Source organism: Amphiura filiformis, chromosome 16 (genome assembly GCF_039555335.1).
Source record: "Amphiura filiformis chromosome 16, Afil_fr2py, whole genome shotgun sequence".
Taxonomy (NCBI): domain Eukaryota; kingdom Metazoa; phylum Echinodermata; class Ophiuroidea; order Amphilepidida; family Amphiuridae; genus Amphiura; species Amphiura filiformis.
Genome location: NC_092643.1, coordinates 28,173,433 through 28,199,531, shown reverse-complemented (window position 1 = coordinate 28,199,531; position 26,099 = coordinate 28,173,433). Strand labels below are relative to the sequence as shown.

Below are 26,099 nucleotides of genomic sequence, written 5' to 3'. Positions count from 1 at the left end.
CCATGTCCCACTTAGGCCATGCCCCACTTCGTTCATGTCCCACTTCGTTCCTTCAATTTTTTGCCTGTAAAAGGTGTCATCAAATCAAAAAGTGTTGTGTTGAGAATGAGACTTAGTAATCTGTTCAGTTGGTGGTGTGCTAATTAATATTCAAATTTTAACAAAAACTAATTCCTGGCACTCCGACCATATTCAAGGTCAAAGGTAAACACAGTGGTCAAATTAAAAATGTTCCCAACTCAAACTGAAAAGATAACAGGGCCCCAACTCACTTAATACCTTGCGTTTTTGTTTTGAAACAATAAAAAAACTCTCCCAAACTGAAAAGACCCTAAGTATGTTACATTGTGATCGAACTCAGCTCATGAAATATGGGTGAGCAATGAGCACAAGGTTTGTCGGGAAATATCCAGAGACATTCAATTTTGTAGTTGCAATTTTTTTCTTTTCAGACTATTCTGGTTATTGGTGGTATTGCTAGCATTGTCCGGATTGTCGTACCAAATATTCCGTTCTACTAAGAAGTTCATTAATCGACCGACTAACACCAAATTAGCCTATACACACGAAAAGGAATTGGATTTTCCAGCTGTAACTTTCTGTAACGCGAATATGTTCAGGTATTGTAAACCATTAACAGAATTAACGACAATTGAAAGGGCAAATGTAAACACGCCTTTCTCGTGACCCACAGGCTGATAGTAAAAGAATTGCTTACTTTATCCATATCTTTAGATTCCTCTTTGTCTAGCTTAAGCTAATTGGACCAACACGAAACGATCGACAAAAAGTTTTCATACACTCTTAGATAGCGAGAACCAATCAGAGCTAACGTTAGAAAAAATACGAACCATGCATTGATTATTTTTATAATGCACATAATACTACTCGCAGTACTTTCGGACGCGTTCATTTTTTCTTGCGGGTTGATGTATTTATATTTAGAGAATAAAGGTATGATGTCACGTGTTATAATATGAAACGATAGATGCATGACAGCGGCTAAAAACAATATCTTTATTCTCATTCTTAAACATTTCAATTCAAATAAAGATATTAATCATAAGTATACTAAATTTTAATCAAATTAAATCCTACATTTTACAAGGAATTATCTAGGGCTTAGAATCGATCAGTCCCGTTGATGCTATGGGCCTCAGATTGGTTCAAATAGCGAGTACGAGTATCGCGTGTGATATCATATCACACGACCAATAAGATTGCAGGAACTTTAGAATTGTTTGTATTTTCGAATATTTTAGAGATAATTTTATTTTGAGGGCTCGGATAGTGAATGACGTTTTCACGTATTTTTTGTGGGACCTGAGTGCACATCAGACATATCAAATTGCATTTTGAATACGAGGAAAGTCCTGCTGATATCAAATGATTTTGAAATTTTGAAGATCTCAATATAATACAAATTTTATGGCAAATGATTAAAACTTGATATTTTTGAAATATTAACAGTCCTTGAAGTAAATTGTATAAATCCAATGATATATTCTTAAAGTGTATATAGCCGGGATGAAAATACGACCCTACTTGAAAGGTCCATCCATCCGCCCGTAGGACAGGGTATTTTGTTCATAATTGTATAAATTATAGGAACACCAAATCCAAAGAACATAGGCAATCACTTAGTTTCGTATCAGACGTTTTGGAAGAACCAATCTTCTCAATGGTTTGGTCGTTGTTGACGGTCTTTCTCGATTTGTGGTTCTTTGAATCTTTTTAGCCCTGTGGGGCAATGTAGTTGGATATCCAAATGTATAGACCGTTGTTGGCGGTCATTCGTGGTTTGTGGTTTGTATTAAATCAACATTCTCTTTACATGCAGGCTGGATAAATTGGCAATCGCGTACGATAGCTGGAGAGATCTTTGGTTCACTGGTTTATTCCAAATTCAGAATCTCTTTAGTCAACTTGGACTGGTAAACAAAAACGAAAACATTGATATTCCTGATAACTATGCAGGAGATGTCAACCTTCATGAATTTATTGTTAATAACGGAAACACGAAAAATGAGACCATTAAATTGTGAGTAATTTACGAGTGGAACAAGTAAGAATTTTGTTATTTCAGTTTCTAAATGTATTATCAATATCAATATCATTATTACTATTACTATTACTATAACTTTGGAATGAAGTCCAATAATTGCACACATCCAATAAATTCAATAGTTAAGAAAATAAAGTTTTCCATATCAACTCAATTATTCTAGACATATTACTTATATTCATACCAACTTACATCCCGATACCACTTTTGTTAATTTCCCAAAATATAAACGGGTTTGCCTGTCATGATCGGTATGCATAATCAGAATGATGGTTGTACATCCTTACTTCCGGTTGGACGTATCACAGCTGAAGCATGTGTAATTTTAGTCAGGAGAGAATTATATACGTGGCTAAGGAATTGGACCCTTCTTCTCTGTTCATGACATTGGCATGGTTCAATAGCAGCATTCAAGAATCATAACTCAACTATTATAACATTTGCTGTTGAGGACGCCCTCACTGATTTTTAAAATTCATTTTTTACACGATTATATTGTACTTTATTAAACCAATATACCCTGCAAAAATCAAGACTCTATGTGCTGTAGTTTTGTCAAAATCCGAGATTTTGAATAAAGCGCCGGAACCGGCGTCTTATTATTACAATGGAATTATTAGTCGAACGCATACACGATGTTCATAACACACAGTACGTACACCATGTACACGGCGTGCGGGACGGTGATCTGCACAATAAAGGGTCGTACCATAACATGACCGAAGGAGTGGTACGTATTGGCGACATACGCGCTGGTAGTAAATTCCAATTTTCTTTGCTTTGCCGTAGTTGTTCGGCTCAAAAATAAAAGGGGACATATCTGACAGTAAAAACTAACATTTTATGGCAAAGAAATGCTAATCTATTTTGTATGATAATGTTATAATATGGCTTTAAGGGATCGCATAGCAATGTTTGCACGATATTTTTTGTGGGACATGAGAGCACATCAGACATATAATATTGCATTCGAATACGAGGAATGTCCTTTTGATATACAATAATTTTATTTAATAGAAATTTTAAACATTATTAATGATAGATATTTTTGATATTTAACTATCCTCAAAGTGTAAACTTTATAAACTTTAAGTATATAACATTAAAAGAAACAAATTTACTCCATTTTCACTACGATTCGTTTCGCCCGAAGGCTCCTCACAGGATCGAGCACTCTATTTAATGAAAGAAGAAACACAACTTTATGTAAACTTTAAGTATATGTAGCTGAGAGGAAAGCCAAGCGCCATTTGAAAATTTTGACATTTGAAGATATACATTCTTTCTCCCAAAAGACCTAAATGTTTATGTGTTTTGGGGGGAAATGTATATCTTTAATACCAAAGGTCAAAATGTTCAAATGATGGTCGGCTTTTCCTCCCAGCTACATACACTTAAAGAAAATATCATTAGATTTATAAAGTTCACTTTGAAGACTGTTAAATATCAAAAATATAAATTTTTAATAGTTGTCATAAAATGTGTATTATATCGCGAATTTCAAAAATCAAAATAATTTGACATCAGAAGGACATTCCTCTTATTCAGAATGCAATTCGATGTGTCTGATATGCTCTCATTCTCTCATATCCCACCAAAAAACGTCAATATCTCAACTTTTCCGAACTGACTGCACGTGTTTGTACTCAGGTCTGCATAATATATATATATATATATGTTTTTATCACAGATGTCTTTTCAACGGCAAAGAGTGTGGTCCAGGTAACTTCACCACGGTAGTGACTAACTACGGAGTATGTTTCACATTCAATCCTTCAACTGGACAAGCATTTCCAGTAAAAACGCCAGGTATGTCAGTGAAGTAAGAATAAAAAAATGAACTGCCCTAATTGGAATGTGACATTGTGACACACATCTTAACACACACATGTAGGCTTAACCTCTTTCATGTCCATCTGAGATGAATGTTAATGAAGTAAAAATCAATGTGCGTAAATCGTAACCAATAACAGATAGGTAAGAATATATGTTTAGCATTTCTTATGCATAATGCATTTAATATGCAAATGCATTAACCCTATCCACAGTGAACCTAACCCACGTGGTCCAGCTGGGTAGCATTATCTGGGTCAGGTAACATGAACCACATGGTCTGCCCATAACAACGTTACCAAGGCTGCATTTATAATGAGGTAGCATCATATCCAGTATTAGAGTGCATAGTTCAAATATAGAAGACCTTTTTTATGTCTAGCTAGCTTTTGGATCAGAACAGGATTGGTAGATTTTCCATGATCAGGGGGATAAGAGGGATGATAAATTAAAATAGTCTACTAAAGTAGACTAATTTAAGACAGAACATCACGATATGCTAATTAGGGTTAGGGTTAGGAATAGGCTTAGGGTTAGGGTCAGGGTCAGGGTCAGAGTTAGGGATTAGGGTTCGTTTCTGTCTTAAATGAGAAATTTCCCCAAATTGTAGGGTACCTTTGTAATTAGAGGGGGTTCTTAAAGTGGCCATCACAACCAATCTTGATTCACAAAACATTACAAACAGTAAATTATGTAACTGTTAATGGATTTCCACAGATTACTTTTTCAATTGAAATTTACACAGTTAAGTTTCAAAATTTGCCAAATAATAAATATTATAGTATAATAGTAATAATATCAAATCCAGTTTTGAAGTGTACTATGCATGTGCTTATCAGAGTTCTCATCTTATTTTGTATTTAGGTGAGGCTAGCGGATTAAGCGTAATCCTTAATGCAGAACAAAATAAACACATAGCTGTACCTCGTGAAAATGCCGGCTTTAAGGTGTTAGTCCATCCTAAAGATGAATTTCCAAATATGCAGGATTTTGGTTCGGAACTGGAACTTGGCACACATTCTGCAATACGCATAGCAACCAGGAAGGTAACTAGAAGGCCCTGTATTTGAAAACAAAAGGGCAATAAAAAACAATAAATTCAAGCGAAGCGCAAAAACAAATTGCACTTTTGGTGCTAAAACGGCCTAATAATTATGAGGTCAATTTGGTCAGAAACCCACATACAGGCGTCAACATTGGGGGATGATTGTATGGGCCATCCCCCCTGACAAAATATTGGGGATTTTTCCCCCCATCTTCCCCCCCCCCCGGGATCTACACCTATGCTGTCTGTAATTATAATGCCCTATAGAAGGCCATTGTGTTGACACTGTATATACAAATGTTTAATCTTTCGCTTTGTGTAGTTCATGACCAGTGAGCCCTCTAGGATCGAGACTAGCAAAAACTAGGAAACATTTTTCTGTGAAAAACCTTTGCCTGGTTGAAAACTCCGTGAAAAATCTGTGTTGGATTACAGATTTTGTATTGGGCCACTCAGTGTGCTGATTAAGGCTTGTGGGTTTGTCAGTGGAGGCACCAGGGGTTTTTCGGGGTGGGGTGGGGGAGTGAATTTCAAGGGGAAAAATCAACATGGTTTCGCTACTTGGGTTTTTTATTCGTGTTCATACTACGAGGACCAGTCAATATATTCCCACAACTATTATTTATCTCCGCTCAAGCATGACTTTCATGACTGTTACTTATGATAAAAACAAGTTTGTACCTTTGTCTTTCAAAACACACAACAGTTATTATTAGAGTACTTTGAATTACCTAATCTCATTTGCATAAAGTCATTGCTATAATGTACACTGACAATTGTCAACATTGGCAGGTGACTTGAATTTCAGTTTAATGGAACGTGTAATAAAAAGAAGGTTTACGTGCGCGCACCGTAAGTACCAAAGCAGTTTGCAAGCCCTGTTTTTGTTATGAGATAATCTGAGTATATTCACTTGATAATTGTGAAAGAAGAAATGTATTCATTGACAGATGAGTCATTAAAATGTATCAATTAATCTTGCTGTCTCTTATTATGCAAAGAACAATGGGTGAAAAATTGGATATCTTCAACATGATCTCTTATCTCTAATAAAAATGGTATAGGTCTAAAAAGAGTATCGGTCTATCAAATTGCAAACGCGCCAGATTCCATACTTTTATTCTCGAATATATTGACCGTCCCTCGTACAGATCATTTGATTCTATTTTGTTTCTATAATTATGGTATATTATTATTAAATATTTACCACATGGCATGGCCAAACTCTGCAGAAACGATGACAACAGGAGTTTCTGTTCCTTTGTTTACAGCTGAATTTGTTGCCCCATCCACATGGAGCTTGTGTAAAAGATGGCATGCAACAACTACAATATCTTGACGGCAGTTATACCAAATCTAAATGCTTATTGGAATGCGAAACAAATTTCATCGTCGAAAAATGTCAATGTAGGACCTATTACATGCCAGGTAAGTATTATCACCAGTTTCGGTTTTAGTCAGGTGATCATCAAAAAAGAATTTACCCGCTTCAACAGTTTAATCCAATATCAGATCATGTACGATTTCCGGGTCCGCGTTTACTCTCATAGTCATTCGTGGGCGGTTTTTTAAAAGGAACACTCCGGGAATCACAACATTATGCCTTTTTCTTATATGTTAGAAAAACAATTATCAAGCACGAATCACACATTTTATTTAAAACAAACGCATGTTCACTATAAAAACTAATAAAAATAGCCGGCTCTCATCACGCGATATTCAAAATTCCCGCGCCAAAATTGTCTAGGGCAAAGACGTCATAGTTATCTGTGTTCAATTGTCGTCAGCCTTCATTGTGTTACCGGTACGTCAGTGCCACAGGTAATTTCGGTGCTCGGGAAATGTGAATATCACGTGGTGAAAGACGGTTGTCTTCATTCGTTCTTTAAGGCCAATAGGAGTGTGTTTTAAATAAAACCACGTGATTTGTGCTTCATCATTATTTCCTAACATATAAGGCATATAAATGTTGTGATTGCCCGAGACTTCCTGTAATAGGGAGATGCTTTTAACCTGAACAAATCAAATCAAATGCGAACAAATCTTCTCAATAAATGCCATGGACGGGGAGTGGGATGGGAGGAGCTATATGGTTTTCCAGTGTTAACTAAAAACTAGAGTGTACAGTCTGTCTCAAAAAAATTGTGCAAGTACAAAGCGCCCTCTTTGCCAATTAGAAAATACCATTGTGACATGACGCTTACATCAGCGTCAAGGGCGCAGTCTTGGCTCTCAAATACCGTTTGTTCTGTTCAATTTGCTTGTTTCAATCACGAGATATGTTTATTTAACAACGAAAGGGTAAAATCACAATTGTGCCACTTTTACTAGGGAGCTGTACATGTAAATCAATGCTCGATGCTAGTTGATGTTGATGTGTCTAATTCGGGGCTCGTGCATTAGACGCATCACTATCAGCGAGCGTGCATTATTTTGTCTTATTTCTTTCCCAACAAGTAAGTAGGGATCCATTCATATATTTTCCTGACTAAACGTTTGTTTATGCCCGAGGGGCCGCTTGCGGACAGTAGAGAGAACAGTATTTACCATGATAAAATCATTGACATGCACATGTTTTTAATTTTACAGCAGAATGTGAAATATTTATTTATCTTTTAATCTGTTTTAACTTTAAGTGAGAAAAGAGAATCATTATTCCTTTATCATGATAAAACAGTAAAAACAGTAAAAAAAATTGCATTGTTGTGTAATTGATGCATTCTTTTGATTTCACGTAGGAACGTAACTCTTGATAAACTTCATGCTATCACTGATTTACTTGTAAAGCCTTTTTCCCTAGTAAAAATTGCACAATTGTGATTTTACCCTTTCGGCGTTAACTAATCATATCTCGAGATTAAAACAAGCAAATTTAACAGAACAAACGGTATTTAAGAGCTGAGACTACGCCCTTGACGATATTTTTTTAATTGCCAAAGAGGGCGCTTTGCACTTGCACAATTATTTTTTGAGACAGGCTGTATATGAGTGTAAACACTACTAGGGTATACTCCCCTCCGACACACCCCCAAATTCCATCACGAAACGTTCGGTTGGAGATGACACCAAGTTGATCATGGCAAATACCATTGTACCAGTGATGACACTCTCCGGAAGCAGATGGTGTCATAATATTTGAAAAACGTTTTAAATATGATAATTTGAAATGTCATATTGTTTTGAACCATTTCAGGTATTGAACCATTTTGCAATCCTCGAAATCTGACAGAGTGTATCCAATCTGCGAGTGGTAAGCAATAATATCTAATATTTCAAATAAAAGTAGAAAATAAATAATAAGATCTCCCACTTTTAGATCTTTATACTACTAGCTACGCAATGTTTATATACAAACAATTTCTTGCAGATTAATTCGTTTAGCAAAAAAAATTAATTACGCTCTCTTATACCAGCACACAGTGGCATATGGAACAGTGTAATACACATAATCATGCATAACTCGCAAACACATAATCGGAATCTTTAAGCTTTTTTCGTGGATATTTACTGACAAATGTCATAAAGAGAGGACGCTAGGATCACGAAATACTAAAAGTATTGTCATAGTCATTCAAGTGTTTCAACAACAACAATAACAACAACAACAATTTATAAAGCGCCAGTATACAAAAAGTCAATTGTTCGAAGGCGCTTAAAGGCAGCCACAAGAATTCAAGTCTGATAGGCTTGTTGAAACAGATGGCATTTTAGACGCTTTTTGAAAATGCCAATAGTCTGAACATTCCTAATATGGATGGGAAGTATGTTCCACTCTTTTGGTCCAAAGCATAACAAAGATCAGTCTGCGAATGACACACTGTGGGTTCTGAGTACTAGAAACTGAGGAGATGATGTCGCAGTTGTCGACGAACCGGTTGTGGCTGAAGCAAATCAGAGATGTAACAAGGAGACGGTTTGTGGTGAGCTTTGTAGACCTTGAAGGAGGACTTTGAAAATGATGCGATGCTTTATGGGGAGCCAGTGGTGCGCAACAAGTTTTAATATGAGTGATTGAGTCAAATTGTCTACGCTTAGCGATGACAAGTGCGTTGAGCATTTTGAAGTCTGGTGATGAGAGATTTGCTGATGCCTGTTGAAGGCTGTTGCTATAGTCCAATCTGCTGGTAACAAGGGTTTGCACGGCCAACATATCAGCTTCTGTTGTGAGCCCTACTGATGTTGATGAGATGGTAATTGACAGTCTTGATAACAGTTGCAACATGGGAGTTTCAAATTGCGACCCCCCCTACTCTAACTTTAAATGGCTGCCACAGAAAATCTGTAAGAGCTACAGACCTCAAATTTGCAGGTTTCTAATATTTTTACAGGTACAACATATGACTAAAATGTAAAGCAAATCTGAGGGGGTCAGGTGGGGCGCCTCCTTGATTTCATATGGAGTGACCCACCAGCGATATTCACTGAAGGCAAGATGAACTTTGTCAACTGTGTTCTAAAACAGATCACCATAACTAAAATAAGCTTTTTCAGCATTGAGTTTGAGACAATTTTTGGTCATCCAAATTTGCACTTTGGTAACATGGTCTTCCAGCTTTGACACAGCTGGTGCTACACCCTCCTCAGATGTTGGACACAACGATGCATACAGCTATGTGTCACCTGGATAAAATGCAGATCGAGTTCATACTGACGGAGGAGTTTACCGAGAGGCAGCATATAAATGGCAAATAAAAGGGGACGTAGAACAGATCCTTGTGGCACGCTAAAGTTTGGCTAGAAGAGGATATGCCATTTATGAGAATGCGTTGAGAACATCCAGACAAATATGATCTTAATCATGCCAAGGGGATGCCATGCACACCCAGCATATCTTCTAAGCCATGCAGTAACACTCTGTGATCTATAGTGTCAAACCACAAGGACAAGAATGGTGACTACTTGTCTCTCCATTGTCCACAAGATTTCATTGCGGACTTAAGGCAGTCTTGGTAGAATGAAACTGCTTGTAAGCAGACTGGAGTGATTCATGCAGACCATTCTCGGTTATTCTCGGTCATTGGTGGTTATTCCCGGTCATTCTCGGTCATGTTTCCTTTGTCGTTCAATACGCACAGCGTTATCATCATCCCTATATCTTCGTGTCAGAAATGTCCATGATAGTAGGGCGAATCTACTAGTTCTTCAACAGCCATGCATGGCCATTTTGTTCCGCCGTGTTTAATAGTTTCGAGATAGGGGCCGAGCGACTCAGGCTAAGCGCACTAGCTGTACGATAGATATATACGTTTCTTTTCCACTACGAATGCGCCGCTGCCATTTATCAGCTAAAATGATTAATTTTTACGATCTGTTCAAAGCGCAGACTGCAAGTTCAAAGCGCAGACAGCAGCTTACCATATTCTTTCAACACATATATTCGACTGCAAGTCAAACAATAGGTTTTTACAAACACCGAAAATAACGGCATATATTCAAGGATTTGAGATATAATCATACATTGAATATCAATAGTAAATATGAATTCAGCATATGCTGCAACTTTGCAGGTAGTCTCAGCAGCCGGCGGGGCATTTTATAGACCAATGTGTTTTGTTGCAGGTCGTATTTCTATTGGTTCGTTTACTACTTGTACAAAATATTTCTTTATTCTTTATTACCAACTCGGATAAACTCGTTGTTTGTTTATAATTGTTAAGATTCATTTCATGGAGACAAAAACAGAGTTTGTGGTCATTGCGAGGATTCCTGTAAGCAAACCATATGTTTGACGACAGTATCGCAGTCTACATTTCCATCGTACAGTGTTGCTATTGCCTTGTTAATGAACAACTCGACTTACCCTGAAGAGGCTTTTACCGACAAACTCACGTAAGTCATTGTAAATATAATCTTTTTCCTGGGTTTTTATTTAGTATGATTTAGAACTTTAGTTCTGACCAAAATGATTTCAATTGAAAAAGAAACGGCGAGAAAGTGCGTAGTGTAAATTTTGAAGATGCATCGTCGTTTGCGATTACTGGTAACTATATATTAAAAGAAGTATATTGCGTTATTATTTTGCATATTAGATTAACATTTTTGTATGCAGCACAAATTTGTGCAATGTTATGCAGATATTAAGGGTACACAAGGTATTGTTGGTCGAAACAACCAACAAATTGATTTTCATTATCTAAATCAATATATTACTGAAAAATAGCACCTTGATGTTTTGCAAAAGTTCATTCTACAAATCATATACTTTGAATACTTGCTTGGTTTATTGTTGTGAATGAGTTATGTACGTTTTACAAAAGTGTTTTTGTTTCAGCCCTCTTTGCAACATAACTCAAGAACCACAGGACCTCCAAAAGTCTTCTACACACTCGCTATGAAATGTGACACGATCTGCTCCATGGGGGCCAAAGGAGGCATTTTTGAAAATTGAGTTACAATAGCTATTACCTTGTAGTAACATTAGGCTATAATATACTGAAAACACCAAAGGTCTAGCATACTTGGTTCTAAAGTTATGAGGTTTTGTGATGTGTATTTTATTGTTTTTTACTCCATATTTTTGCCTTTATCTCAGTTTTAAATATGCCGCCTTTGGCCCCCATGGACCAAATCGTGTCACAAATGATCAATGTTATTTTTGCCAAAGCTCGCTACCATTCGCAAGATGCTGTGAACTACCAAATCGCAACAGTTTAAAATTGTTGCTAACCTTGATAATAGCTAATTTCAAAAAAATATATAAGATTCGGACAAAAATCAGTTATTATAATCACGAAATGCAACTTTAAGGGAAAGACGACTTTATCACTATTATTTTATATCATCATCAACATTATGGTGATGACCAATGTCATTATCATTTTCATCATGGTGATCGTTGTCATCGTCAAGGTCATCATCATCATCATCATCATCATCATCATCACCATCGTTTATCAAAAAAAACAGTTATTTAAGGGAAAGACGACTTTATCACCATTATTTTATATCATCATCAACATCACCATCATCAATGTCATTATCATTTCCATCATCATCATCGTTTATCACTATCTACAAAAAAACCCAAGCTTTCGTGGGTTGTGTACCTCAGGGATCAATATTGAGTCCCAAAATCTTCTTCGTCATATTCATACTCCTTAAGCTCCCGTACACTTTTTTACTTCTTTCCAGTGGCCGTTGTTACCCAATCTTTTACGATAAAGCCTCGGAATTCGTCGATGTTAAAATACGGATCTGGTTAAGCTCCGCAACAGACATGAATGGTAAAAACCTTCAAGATTCCTTTCCCGAGTCTTTTGATTTCATCAATGGTAACATGACTAATATTTTTTGGTCAATGCAATATGATCTGTATTATACGTTGGTTGAATACATATACAATGAATTAAAAATATACAATGAAGTAAAGTATTATCAACGCCCTGCTAATACATCCTACTACGATTCTAAAGTATACAAGGAAATATTGGGGTCTTTGACAGATATGTATGTACATACTGGACGATTGAAGCAACATCTTGGAAAGGGTCTTATGCAGGAGTATCAGTCAAAAATACGAAATATCTCTTTTGAGAAGTTTGTAGATAGCATCTGTATTGAGTATAACGTGGAAGGTGCGTTTTATACTGGTGTTCAGGAAGTGTATAAAAGTCTTCACGAAATACTTGTCAAAAATGGAAGAGCATTATATGAAGACACAGATCTCTTATGGCTGACAACGCAATACCTTCGGTAAGTACGCAATGATGTTATTATTATTAATACTATTATAATTATTATTATTATTATTATTATTATTATTATTATTATTATTATTATTATTATTATTATTATTATTATTATTATTATTATTATTATCATCATCTTTATCATCATCATCATCATCATCATCATCATCATCATCATCATCATCAAACTGACGATATCATGTGAAATGAGGATCTCATCTACTTCCACGACCAACTCAGTCAGTTCTTCAATGATCAACTCAACCAGTGCTTTGAACGATGAAAGACATAAACGTATGGGTCAAGGAGGCTATAGAGATGAAGGTCAACACCAACATTCTCACTTTAGTGAATTGCTGCTGCATCCTGTGTCAAACAATCCATCAAATATCAAACAGGAAAAAAGAACAATTCACTGGCAACACGAAGTCAATCAACAGGAAATCAAAAGGTGATTTGAAGACCAGTTCTCAGTAGCAGTGTTGACAAAGATAACAGTGGTTATCGAAACGTACGCAGTAACTACAGTTTATTGGATCAGCAAATAAGAATCTTTTGATTGATTATGGAGTCAGTTTAACCATCAATGACCTTCGTTCTCGTTCATTAATAGGAATAACATGGTTCATGTCGATGTATTCTTTGGGGATCTGGAAGTAGAACATATCACAGAGCAACTCGACTACGAAGCCTTTCAATTAATTTGTAAGTATTACACCCCTCTGCCTAATGGGTTATTCCATTTGAAATCCACACTACCCCTGTGGAAGATTAAACTAAAGTCTTCCACAGAGGGAGTAAGAGTTTTGAATAAAATGGATTATTCGGTAGCTTCCATTTCATATACTCACTCCAGTCATGCCAGTTGTGGAAGATATAGACAAAGCCATAATACAGGGGGAGTTTAAGTTTCAAAATGATTAACCCTGACCAATTACATTTGAAAAACATCCTCCCTCTATGGAACATATTTCCAAAATCTTCCACAGTGGGACTGTGGATTTCAACTGGAATAGCCCAATAGTCTGCTGTGAACATAGTTTGTAAGTTATTGTGTGAGTACAGTATTCCGACTCTAGCTAAGATACGCCTGGCGCACGGCAAACAATTGAAGACCTCGGAACTAAGAAGGGGTTAAGTCACAAAATCATAAAATATTAGTTAGTGTCAGATTCTGCTACAAGGGGTCTATCTACACCCTCTTTGTACAAATTTCAATATATTGAAATAATGTTGTAGAGCATTGAAATCGCTCGTTTTTAAACCATATAGACATAACAACCTTGTAATTTATCTCGGCAGTCAATTTAACTTAAACCCCTTTTAGTTTCGAGGTCTTTAATATATGATATGTGCAAGATATCACCTAGCCCTGACTTCCCGATTAAGATATAGGGTTTATAGAATAAAATGTTAGCCTTAAATTCAGATACAATCATCTTCGAATTGAAATACATATGGCTATTAAAGGAAATACATGCAGATCAGTATTCATCTCAAAACGAGGTTCTAACCGCAAAGTGCGTGCCGTGTGTGTAAGCCTGTCAAACGCATGCGTTGCTAGAAAAGCGCTAGAAATAGAAATGCACATTTTGCGCATAAGTTTGCAGGGAGAATCTCGTTTCGGAAGCAAGATAACGGATCCGTGCAAAGGGCGAATCGGGAGTTGGATAGTGTTCAGGTTTAAAGAAGGCGCAATGTCATTCTGACAGCGTACTGAACTGTATTGATAAATTGTGAGAAACTCTTACTCATTCAAGACTTTCATCCACTTTCTCCGTGTCTGCACTTACTATTCTTAAACACTTGAGAACGTTCCTGCAATCTTATTGGTTCTTACCCGTGTGATATGACACGATATCACACGGGTCAGCGCGTGTGCATCGACGCAATACTCGTACTCGCTATTTGAACCAATCGGAGGCGCATAGCAACAACGGGACTAATCGATTTTAAGCCCTAGGTAATTCCCTGCAAAATGTAGGATTTAATTTGATTAAAATTTGTAATACTTATAATATTTTTGTTTGAATTGAAGTGTTAAAGAATGAGAATAAAGGTATTGTTTTTAGTCGCTGTAAAACAACTCGGCGTCGCTGTTTTACTTAAAATAATGATGTCGCCCGTGTTATATGAGGCGATAGATGCACTATTTATTCTCTAAATAGTGCACATGCAATCATGATGATATATAACCACACGAGTACCATTTATGTGTCTTCTTTTCATTTATTTTCTTCTGTCAGGTGACTGGGGAGGTGCCCTTGGACTCTTTTTCGGAGCCAGTTTTCTCACGTTTATCGAAACAATGGATTTTTGCTGTTGCCGCCGATTTCACGAAAAGAAAAACATCAAAAAGCAATGCAATTATCATCACTAGTATCATTGAGTTTACAAAATGACACGGTTTTCATCAATACCCCTCTTCCTCTTTTTCTTGCAAATGTATGAAATACATAAATATGTACATCACCTCATGTACACAAATTATACAATATATTAGGAGTGGGCTATAGATGGCTCATACTTTGTTTTGCTTGGTAAACAGTTTTTATTTGTTTTATATAACCTCAGCATGAAATGACACAAATTTTGGCAGGGTCTGAGAAAAAAGTGTGCAGCGCCCTCTAGTGTCACCATACCTAATCTTTGAGGAGGAGTGGATTTGAGTACAAAATCCTTCATAGTACTCCTTTTCTGGCAAATTGCTATGATTTTGGTGTCTAAATATATGTAAATGAGCTAAAGATATCTAATTTTGAAAGTTTCATGAAAATCGGACTTTCTGTTTTCTTAAAAATTGCCATTTTGGGACAAAATTGAGCGTGAGGGCACTTTTTAAGATTTTGCGCAATTTTTTTTCCTTTCGGTATTTTAATGTTTACATCTGTGAAGATACACCAAAGTTTGATCTGCTCGAGAAATTTGAGCTTTTTAACAGAAGTAGTTTGTCCGTAACGCTCATCAGAACGTTCATTTGGATGCCACATTGGATTGTACATGATAAAAGTTCGTTGACGCCCATGTATTTGTATAGCAGTATCGAAGGAACATTCAAACGAGTGCTACGGACAAACTAATTGTGATAAAATGCTCAAATTTCTTGAGCAGTTTGAACTAGTGAAATTTGATGTCAATTTTTAAGAAAACGCGAGATTTTTTATTTTTTTTAGATATTAGATATTGCTGTAATTTGGTCATGGCAACTTTTTACCTATTGCTTAAATAGATTTCAGTAAAGTAATGTCGCAAAATATAACTCAACATTGAAAATAGAAGCATAATAACCAATTCGTTTTTATGATAGGTGTGGAGCACAGAAAATCTCGAAGTTCATGAAGTTATAAAAGAAATCAGGAACCATTCATTCCCATTTGTGACCCAATCTGATCCACTCAGTCCAAAGTCGGAAAGTTTTAAATTGAGTTACTACCATTTAGTACCTACACTTACTGAAGTTGAATCCCAGAGTTTCATGAATACTTGATTGCAAAGTTATGAACCTTTTATATATCCATTTTCTTTTGTTTTTATTGTTTTTTCTCCTCCTCCTTTTTACCTATATCTCACTTTCATTATCTACAGGGTGTATCAAAATTAAGTATACAGTTTGAAAAATGCCGCTAGATTAAAAAGTATGAGGTCTTTGGTCAAAATTCTCTAGTTGATAACTTTTTTTTTTTTTTCCATTTTTATTCACCTGTACTTGGGCCTGGTGGAAAGGAAAAAAGAACATACAGACATGGTCCACCAGACTCCATCTTAATTACTGTAACCAAGATAGATACAAGGATCAGAATATGAATGAGATTTAAATAATACTGCCCCACCACGACAACAGGACCCAACCAATACCTCTGATAAAAAGAAAGAGCAAGCAAATGCTGCACACTACCAATTCAAGAGTGATGAAAAAGGCAAGCAAAATAAGAAGTGGTAGCCCAGCAAAAGCATGAAAACACAAAGGTAACTGTTGGGTCCCCCTGCCATGGGTGGGCAGAATCAGCACTATATAACATGTACTTGTATAATAATATGAACAAACAAATTATGTTGGTTACAAGTACATCAATAAACTAGACCAGGGGTTTCTAGTTGATAACTTAATCAACATCTTGTCCTCCTACAGCTGACAAATCACTGGCGTGTGACCATTAATAAGGATTTGGTGGCTACTTTTGTGAGCCGAGTACAAAAAGCAGTTGCGCGAAGTCAATAAAAATCAAAACAACATACAAATAACAAAAAAAGTCTCACCACTTTTTTACTGTTTACAGTTAATGACAGTTTTAGTCTTGGTCTTCCACATGCCCACAATTCTTCTGTACATGCAGATTTCGGCTCTTCTCAACATGGCGTTCACACCACGTCTAATGAGAGGTCTGTCCTGCCTGAGAATGTCAACTTGTGCAATTATGCGTCTCTGAAGTTTATGAAGGTCTGCAGGAGGACTTGTGAAAACGTCTAATGCAAACTCTGCTTCATCGCCAATGATGAAATCTTCCAGGAAATGTAGGGGACGGGCAAGAAGCCAATGACAGAACACAGTGCTACGTTTGTGATCTGCTTGCTGAAGTTGATGTCTCCTTATCGTCTGATAGGGATGGAATCGCAAGTCACAAACGAGTTATTCTGTTAAAGGTTGGAGATAGTATTCCAAGTCCATTTCGACGACAACTAATTTGACCTCCTGCTTGCCACGCCTGCAGAGTGTTACGGAGTGCTAGGATATTAGCAGCAGATCTTCCAGTTCGGGAGCGACCACAATGTTCTCTGTTAAGATTACGACTCTTTCCAGTTATGTGATACTTCGCAACATTTTTGTAAATAGCGCCACGTGAAGGAACATTTGGATACTGCTAACGGAATCTCCTAGGCACTTCTGCTCACGCGGGACTCTGGGTGCGATGGTACATTGCAACAAGAAAGGCCCTTTGCTCTGGCGTGTGCATGCTGTGGAGTATCCATTTTCATGTTGCTATTCTCTTTGTCAAGTAAAACCTATAGCATATGTAAAGAGATAGTTGCCCAGATTTACACACAGTCATGTGTTATGTAACCCTAACAATGAGGATAAATGATCTGTACACCTGTATTTTTTCAGTTTCAGTTTATTTCACCTTTATATAATTATTACAAAGTAAAGCAAAATCATATGGTAGGAGACCGAACAGAGCAGAGCTCGACCATTTTTGGCCACCCTTTACAATATTAAGTTAAACATTCACGACGAAACACAATCAAAAGACGTATGAGGACATAATTATGTGCAGACAAAGACCGGACAGGACACGTGAGACAGACAATGTTGGCTATGGTTTAAGATTACCTATTATACATAATAGTAATAATAATTTTGAAATTACATGAAATATTACACAAACTAACGAAATTATTTATAACGAGATAATAACTCAGATTTGTACTTATTTTTGAAGCTTGTCAGAGTAAGTGAATTTTTGGTATTTAAACTAATATTGTTCCACAGTATAGGCCCTTGTCGTCTAACAGTGTTACGGGCTAAATTATTTTTTTAAATGATGAGCTCTATACATTTCCGAAGACCTAGTATTATATGCATGGATCGTATTAGCTTTAATAAAATAATTTGCAAAAATATCTGGTAGAAGATCATTATAAAATTTATACATGAAAATTGCTTTCTGCAGTTTGTGGATATCATAAACTGTGAGACTATTGAATGAAGCAAAAAGGGGCGGAGTGTGGGCAAGAAAGTGAGAATTTGAACACAATCGAATTATTCGCTTTTGCTTAATGTGAATTTTGTTTAAGTTACAGTTATTTTGATCAGCCCAGATAATATTACAATAATTAATGTGTGGCAGAACCAGACTTATATATAATGTAAACAATGTTTTTAAAGGTAGGACATGTTTGAGACGAAATAAAATACCAGAATATTTGGACACAATATTAGTTATATATGTTGTGTGGTGGTTCCAAGTAAGGGACTCATCCAGTGTGATTCCAAGGAATTTAATAGAAGAAACATTTGAGATTGATACATTGTCAACATATATGGCTGAATTGTGATACCTTCGATTGCTAAATCTGTTTTTAAAAATAAGGTATTTTGTTTTATTTATGTTGAGTGATAATTTATTTGCCTTAAGCCAGTTGGAAATGTTACATAATTCTTGATTTATTGTGTTGATAAGATAGGTGAAGTCTTTATGGGAAGCCAAGAGATTGGTGTCATCTGCGAAAATTATAAATTTGAAAAACTTTGAGGCGTAAACAATATCGTTCAAATACAGGATGAAAAGTAATGGACCTAAAATTGAGCCTTGAGGAACGCCGCAAGTTGAATGAATTAATGATGATTTAACGTTATTAAATGAAACATATTGTGGCCTACTCGTGAGATAGTTCCTGAACCACTCGAAGGCAACACCACGTACACCGTAATGAGTTCGTTTAGATAGAAGAATGTCATGGTTTAGCGTGTCAAATGCCTTCGAGAGGTCCAGGAGGATACCAACACTGTGCTGATTGTTATCTAAGTCAGTGACAATTTTGTTGTATGCATCCATAATAGCCATAAAAAAGAATGTTTTGGGCGAAAACCAAATTGAGATTGATGCAAAATATTTAAACTTGAAATAAAACCATATAATCTATTGTGCACAATTCGCTCAAGAATTTTCGAAAAAATAGGAGGACGGATATTGGCCTATAATTGCAAAATTTGTGCCGGTCATCGTTCTTGAAAATAGGAATGACTTTGGCCATTTTTAACTGATTTGGGACAGTGCCGGTGGTTAATGACAAATTAATTATATGAGAAAGAGGAGAAGCTATGATTGTGCGGACATGTTTAACAATATCGGGTTGTATTTCATCAAAGCTCCTACTTTTACCCGATTTGAATGAACGGCAGATATCTATTATTTTCTCTGGGTCAGTTGGAGTAAAAAACAGAGAATTATTTGGGGAATTAATATTGTGCAGAAAAGTATGAAAATTTGCACCAGGAGTCTGGATTTTGCGGGCTAGGTTAGGACCAACATTAGCAAAATAAGAATTGAATTTATTTGCTATTATGTTTTGATCTATTATTTGCTCCTGGTGAGCATTATCATCATAGTAAAATGAAGGTAAGGGGTGTTTATTATTGCGACCGAGAATATCATTTAGGGTAGTCCAAATAAGTTTGGTGTTTGTTTGCAATTTTCGAGTTTGTTTGCATAATGATTCTTTTTTGCGGCTCGTATAAGGGTAGTAAGTTTGTTGCGGTAAGAAATATAAGCATTTTTATTGTTTGGTGAAGGATGACCAATATATTTCCTATAGAGCTTTTCTTTCCTATGAATTGATTTGGGTGATCCATGGTTTACGTGGAATATGCCGGTTACGTGAATGTCTAGTACCACGTGCCTTAACGGGAAAATGAGTGTTATAAATACGAAGGAATTTACTAATAAATGCTTCATATGACCCATCAGCAGATGTCAATTCAGTGACAAACTTCCAATCAATCAATTTCAAATGATTATAAAAATGTTCAGTTGAACTTTGGTTATAAGTGCGAGTAGTGCCGATGTGTGGTTGAATAAAACGAAGTGGCATTGATTTTGTACATTGGAAGATTGGAAAATGGTCAGTTAGACCCACTACACAAACACCAGATTTGATTTGATGGGTAAGAACATTCGTAAAAATATTATCAATCAAAGTTGCAGTAGTAGGTGTCACTCTGGTGGGTCTATCAATTAACGGATACATACTATTATTATGAAATGTTTCCAGAAAATTATTAATAATATCATTTTCACTGTGTTGTAAAAGATCTAAATTGAAATCACCGGAAATATAACAATTTTTGTATTCAGCAGAAATAGTGTTGAGGCTATGATAAATAAGTAATAAATAAATTAACATCAGTTCTGTGTGCACGATAAATTGAACCAATAATTGTATTCTTGGTGGTGGGACTCAGGATTTCGATAAAAACCGATTCTGAGTGTGGCAAATCAATGTCAGTTGTACAAAGTTTCAAATCATCTCTGATACGGTAAGAAAGCGAGCTGTGGACATAAATAGCCGCTCCACCACTTTTCCTCTCCTTTCGTGGGGCACTTAAAAGAATATAATTTTCAATGTCAATTACATTCGAGTTATCTTCATAAAACCAAGTTTCAGATAAAGTTATTACACTGAAAGTATGATTGAAACTAGCGATAAAATTATGTATACTATCAACATTTTTGTTAAAGCTGCGAGAGTTAAGATGTAGAACAGAAAAGTCATCATTACATAATCCAGTCATATCATTGTTATCAAGTACATATCTACATGAAGTATGTATGTTTCTCTTGGCTGCACAACAATAACAAGCACCGGGCATTTAAACCCAACTGACTTCGCGCAACTGCTTTTTGTACTCGGCTCACAAAAGTAGCCACCAAATCCTTATTAATGGTCACACGCCAGTGTTTTTTCAGCTGTAGGAGGACAAGACGTTGATTAAGTTATCAACTAGAGAATTTTGACCAAAGACCTCATAGTTTTTAATCTAGCGGCATTTTTCAAACTGTATATAATAATACTGGTAGTCTGTGCCTCTGTCTGTGCCTCTGTCTGTGACTTGGTGGGTGGGTGCAGCTTGACCCCACACAGAACAAGTTTGAATTGGTTAGTGGGTCAAGCTCACCCAGGGTCAACCAGGGGTCAATTTAGTAACAACTGTTTTTCTCGGAGACTAGGGGTCGCACGTTCCTCAAACTTGACGGGTGGGTGCGTCTTGACCCGGGACAGAACAAGTTTGTATTGGTTAGTGGGTCAAGGTCACCATAGGTCATCTAGTGGTCAAATTAGTAAAAACTGTCATATGGGCATACAACTTGGTGGGTAGGTGCATCTTGACCTAAGACGGAACAAGTTTGTATTGGTTAGTGGGTCAAGGTCACCCAGGGGTCATCTGAAATTAGTAAAAACTGTTTCCCGCCTATTTTCTCGGAGACTAGGGGTCGCACGTTCCTCAAACTTGGTGGGTGGGTGCATCTGGACCTCAGACAGAACAAGTTTGTTTCGGTTAGTGGGCCAAGATCACCCGAGGTCATCCAGGGGTCATCTGAGGTCAAATTAGTAAAAACAGTCGTATGGGCATGAAACTTGGTGGGTACAGTCAACTTTTAGAGTCAAATTTTTGGACGGTCATTTTGGGGTTATCCGGGGTCACCCAGGGGTCATCTAAGGTCAAATTAGTAACAAATGTCGTATGGGCATGAAACGTGGTGGGTACAGTCAACATTTAGAGCCAAATTTTGGAAGGTCATTTCGACGTCACAGGGGGTCATTTGAGGTCAAATTATATAGTAAAAACTGTCCTATGGGCATAAAACTTGGTGAGCACAATCACCATCGGCCAGGTAATCACTACAGCAGAGAACCGCCAAATACGGGTAACCGCCTAGTTACGTTTATTTACCTAGCGTTGTCTCTTGTAATATAATAGAACTAAACTTATATGGTGATGAAATTATTATACTCTGATCAGCTCATAATAGGCGGGACTCATCATCATCATCATCATCATCAGTCGTGGATTGATTTTGAATGGCGTACACACAGCTGGGCGCACCACCTACGCGAACTGCGCTTTGTCTCGCGGTTTTGTGAATTTACGCAAGCATAAGTTGGGACTTTATTGACTTGCGCGGTAACAAAACCCAAATAATTCTCGCCTGTTACAAACTCATCTTAGTATAGTCCGATTTTTTCTAATAACGTTTCTAAGTAAAATGTATCGCATTTATATTTATATGACTCTACTTACGTTCACTGTTAAAATAACTGTAATTTACATGTCAAAATAAACGACCGTTTAAAACAAATATGGCAAAAATGTATATTTACGTTTGACCGAATTTTACTGTATATTAAACGTATTTTAATGGTAACTTTGGGACTCAAGTATTTTACCGCAAAAAATAATTACACTTGCTGGCAGAAAAGCAGGCATTTGTTTTTACATTTTGTAAACGTACACAGCGTAAACACGGAAGTGAGGTTTGGATTGGCTTATTCAATTGTCTGACAAGTAAAACAACACGGGAACAACAACCGGTAATTTGATCGGCTGATTACGCGTCAAGGAAACGATTAGTGCAGAGCGGCACTCATCAAAGCCCGGACTACCGTGATCACGGTTGTTAGATGCATATAGAATTGGCTTCATTATTAACTAAATGCAAACTATAGATGGCGCTATTTATCCTAAATCATATTTCTTTATTTGCAAGGGGTAGGTGATTAATACTGTCATTAAAACAGCTGGAATAGGTGAAACAAGCAACAAGGAAATTTTATAAACATATTTCATCAAACAAAAGGAATTATCTGTATTAAAAGCTTGAAAGAGTAATTTCCAGTAACTAAATAGCGCCATCAATTTTGTCATCAATAGATACATTTTATATCCGAAAAAGCTATAAAAATGCTATAAAAGTGAATAATTTTTGTAAAAGAGGGGAAATCAAAGTTGAAAAAAGTTGAAAAAGCATCTGTATACATTAGCATGATATCACATTTAACTGTTTAAGCCTAAAATTTGGTTGTACATGAGTTTTTGTTTGTAAAACTAATAAATGATCCCGTCAAACTACCGTGGATGCATGTCAATAGCAGGACGGGCGCGTCAATCAGATCAAGAGAATGCCGTACTTCTCTGATTCAAAGATTGTCATTATTCTTTTGATTGAGCTGGCCGACGAATTAAGGGGGTACTATACCCCTGGCCAATTTTGTGCCTATTTTTGCATTTTTCTCAAAAATTATAGCGCATATATACTTATATTCGTTCGTCAACAAGTAAGATATGTGTATTATAGGGGCAAGGACTACAACTACTGCACTGAAAATTCAACAACTCAAGGTAAGTAGTTATTGATTTATTGATCAAATATTGGTTTTCCCTCATTTTTGACTATAACTCCACAACTGTTGTCTGTGTTGAAATAAAATTTCCAGTGCAGTAGTTGTTGTCCTTTCCCCTGTAATATACATATCTTACTTGTCACTAATGCGCTATAATTTTTGAGAAAATGCCAAAACAGGCACAAAATTGGGCAAGGGTGTAATACCCCCTTAATGAGCATCCTTGATCAGGATTTAAACCAGGGATCGATCATTGGATCTCTAAATCGAAAGCTTGTGGATCAAAGCGTTGTACATGTTGTATAATTTACAGGGTCAAGTATTTCTCTATCTAGCGACTTCTACAATCGAGTATACTTGCAATTTAATGCAAAGAGTGGTTTTTAAGGATAACTTTAAATAACACTCAATGTTAATGTTTTTATTCTAAATTATTTTCCCCTCGAGTTGGTCGTGCAATTAATGCATAAGAGTATTTTTTAAGGATAACTTCAAATAGCACTCAATGTTAATGTTTTCATTCTAAATTATTTTCCTAATCAACATGATGCATAGCTTTAGCCTAAACGACATTATGAGTAATTTATTTTACGCATTGAGTTCATATTCGTGTAGATTTCGCGTATATTCAAAGTACTTCTAGAATCAAGCAATTTATAAGCCCAATCGGCATTGTAACTTCTGGTTTTTGAGAGCAGTTTTGGGACACTTTACCCTCTAACCTATCGGGAAAATGGCTGTAATTATTATTTTATTAATTAACATAATCATGTTGTTTTAAACAAGTTTTATTGTAGTAAAACATTTTAAATATCGGTTTATACGGACAAAAAAAATCCCGATAGGTCAGAGGGTAATGCCCCAAGACTGCAAAAACTGTCCCACAATGCATTGCAAATTTTAATGCCGCTTATTATTGCAGTCTAACACATAACGAAAATGACGGAAACCTGTCAAAAATCAATATAGCTGATGCCCTTGACTTCTGTACAGATTTTGATGTAGGCTATCTGTTACCTGTTTAGGATTACTCTCACTCATAAGCATATGTGACCGTACACGAACAATGAGCCTTAAATTCCTCCCCCTGTCAATTTTGTTTTATTTGTGTTTAGAAAATATATATCATAAGCTTTAAAATGGTATATCATTTGACTTCAAACGATATCCAGAAACGGGGTTATGTTTTGTTGAACTTTGCTCCTTCAACAAAATGGTAGCTTTTTTCGTTTCTACATGTGTCTCTTTTTCCACATTACGGATAAAAAATATCAAACAGTCATAATTGGCGGTCATTTCAAATCATCCCTAAGTCAACGAGGATCAGGAATGACCTCTCATTGTTAATTGTTGGTTATACATACCTAGACAAAATACAATGCTTTGTAACCCACCACTTGAAATGAGATACATTGTCGCGGCAACTTGAGTTACTGATGAATACGACCTTCATGCACATTTTACACTGTAACTCAGAATACAATTTACGGCTCATTCGTGCTGTACGGTCACATATTAGCGCATCCATGACTGGTCCATATGTTATTAATAATAGACACTCGCTTTGGATACATAGCTCATAGATTCAATTCGATATCACCTTGTGTTATAAATCCTGTATATCTAATATTTCCACGTGCTATACGCTGTAATGCGTTGATTAGATAAATTACTTCATCCAGCATGACGACATTTACTGTTTTACCGATAATTTGCTTTCGCCACTACTTGGTTTATGATGACACGCCAAAGACAGCTTCCTAGGCAAACACTTTGGTGCAATGAACAGCATACTACCTTTGATGGTCTATTATTTTTATTCTTAATTGATTCAACTCATTCTTCATACCAAATTGACAGTTGTACATCAATGTTGAAAAGCCATGATTCATGAACGCCATACATGTGTAGTGGGCAGCATCGTTTACATCATTTACATTATAGTTTACGAGTTTACAAGTTTATTTCAACAAAATATTAAACATACAACATACGCGATATTAAACTCTTCATAGTAAATGTATACCCACATATTCAACGGTTCTATTATAAGAGGTAAACTTAACACCAAGTTCGAAGACCAAGCCTCTTACGACACACGATGGCACTTTCAACATACAATTCATATCCCGATCAGAAAGCTCAGATGCAGTCAACGATGGACATAATGAAGCAAACTGAGACAGAAGAACACAATTCGGAATTGGGTGATAATTCGTGTTCATCTTGTTTGATAAAGTACACACAAGAAACCAGTTTTTCAGGTTTGAAATATATTGGACAAAAAGGCAGTTTTTTCAGAAGGTAAGATTATTCATAACTTGTTCACTCGTTTAATGGGTTATTCCAGTTGAAACCCATACACCCCCTATGGGCCATAATTTAGTCGTGTCTTCCATAGGGGTGTATAGATTTCAACTGGAATAACCCAATATGCCCGGGTCCTTTCTTCATTCGTGTATCGAATTAGGACAAACGATTTTCTCACAGATATAGGGCCAAAGAAATGTGATGGTATACCCTATTCAATATTCAAAACATAATCGTTTATACTACACCCCTTGATAAA

At 36.3% G+C, this 26,099-nt stretch overlaps 1 protein-coding gene and 2 long non-coding RNA genes across 3 annotated transcripts; all 3 read left to right on the top strand.

Annotated features, from left to right (window-relative positions):
• Positions 1–612: 612 nt before the first annotated feature.
• On the top strand, positions 613–7,696 carry LOC140172549 (acid-sensing ion channel 1C-like). Its single transcript, XM_072195694.1, has 5 exons — positions 613–620; positions 1,841–2,041; positions 3,756–3,874; positions 4,763–4,944; positions 7,682–7,696. The coding sequence occupies exons 1-5, from the start codon at positions 613–615 to the stop codon at positions 7,694–7,696; spliced, it is 525 nt and encodes a 174-aa protein (XP_072051795.1).
• Positions 7,697–8,142: 446 nt separating this feature from the next.
• On the top strand, positions 8,143–12,317 carry LOC140136548 (uncharacterized). Its single transcript, XR_011856685.1, has 3 exons — positions 8,143–8,193; positions 10,601–10,772; positions 12,075–12,317. It is a non-coding gene; the product is annotated as an uncharacterized lncRNA (long non-coding RNA).
• On the top strand, positions 12,318–14,987 carry LOC140136547 (uncharacterized). Its single transcript, XR_011856684.1, has 3 exons — positions 12,318–12,635; positions 13,245–13,336; positions 14,878–14,987. It is a non-coding gene; the product is annotated as an uncharacterized lncRNA (long non-coding RNA).
• The last annotated feature ends 11,112 nt before the right edge of the window (positions 14,988–26,099 follow it).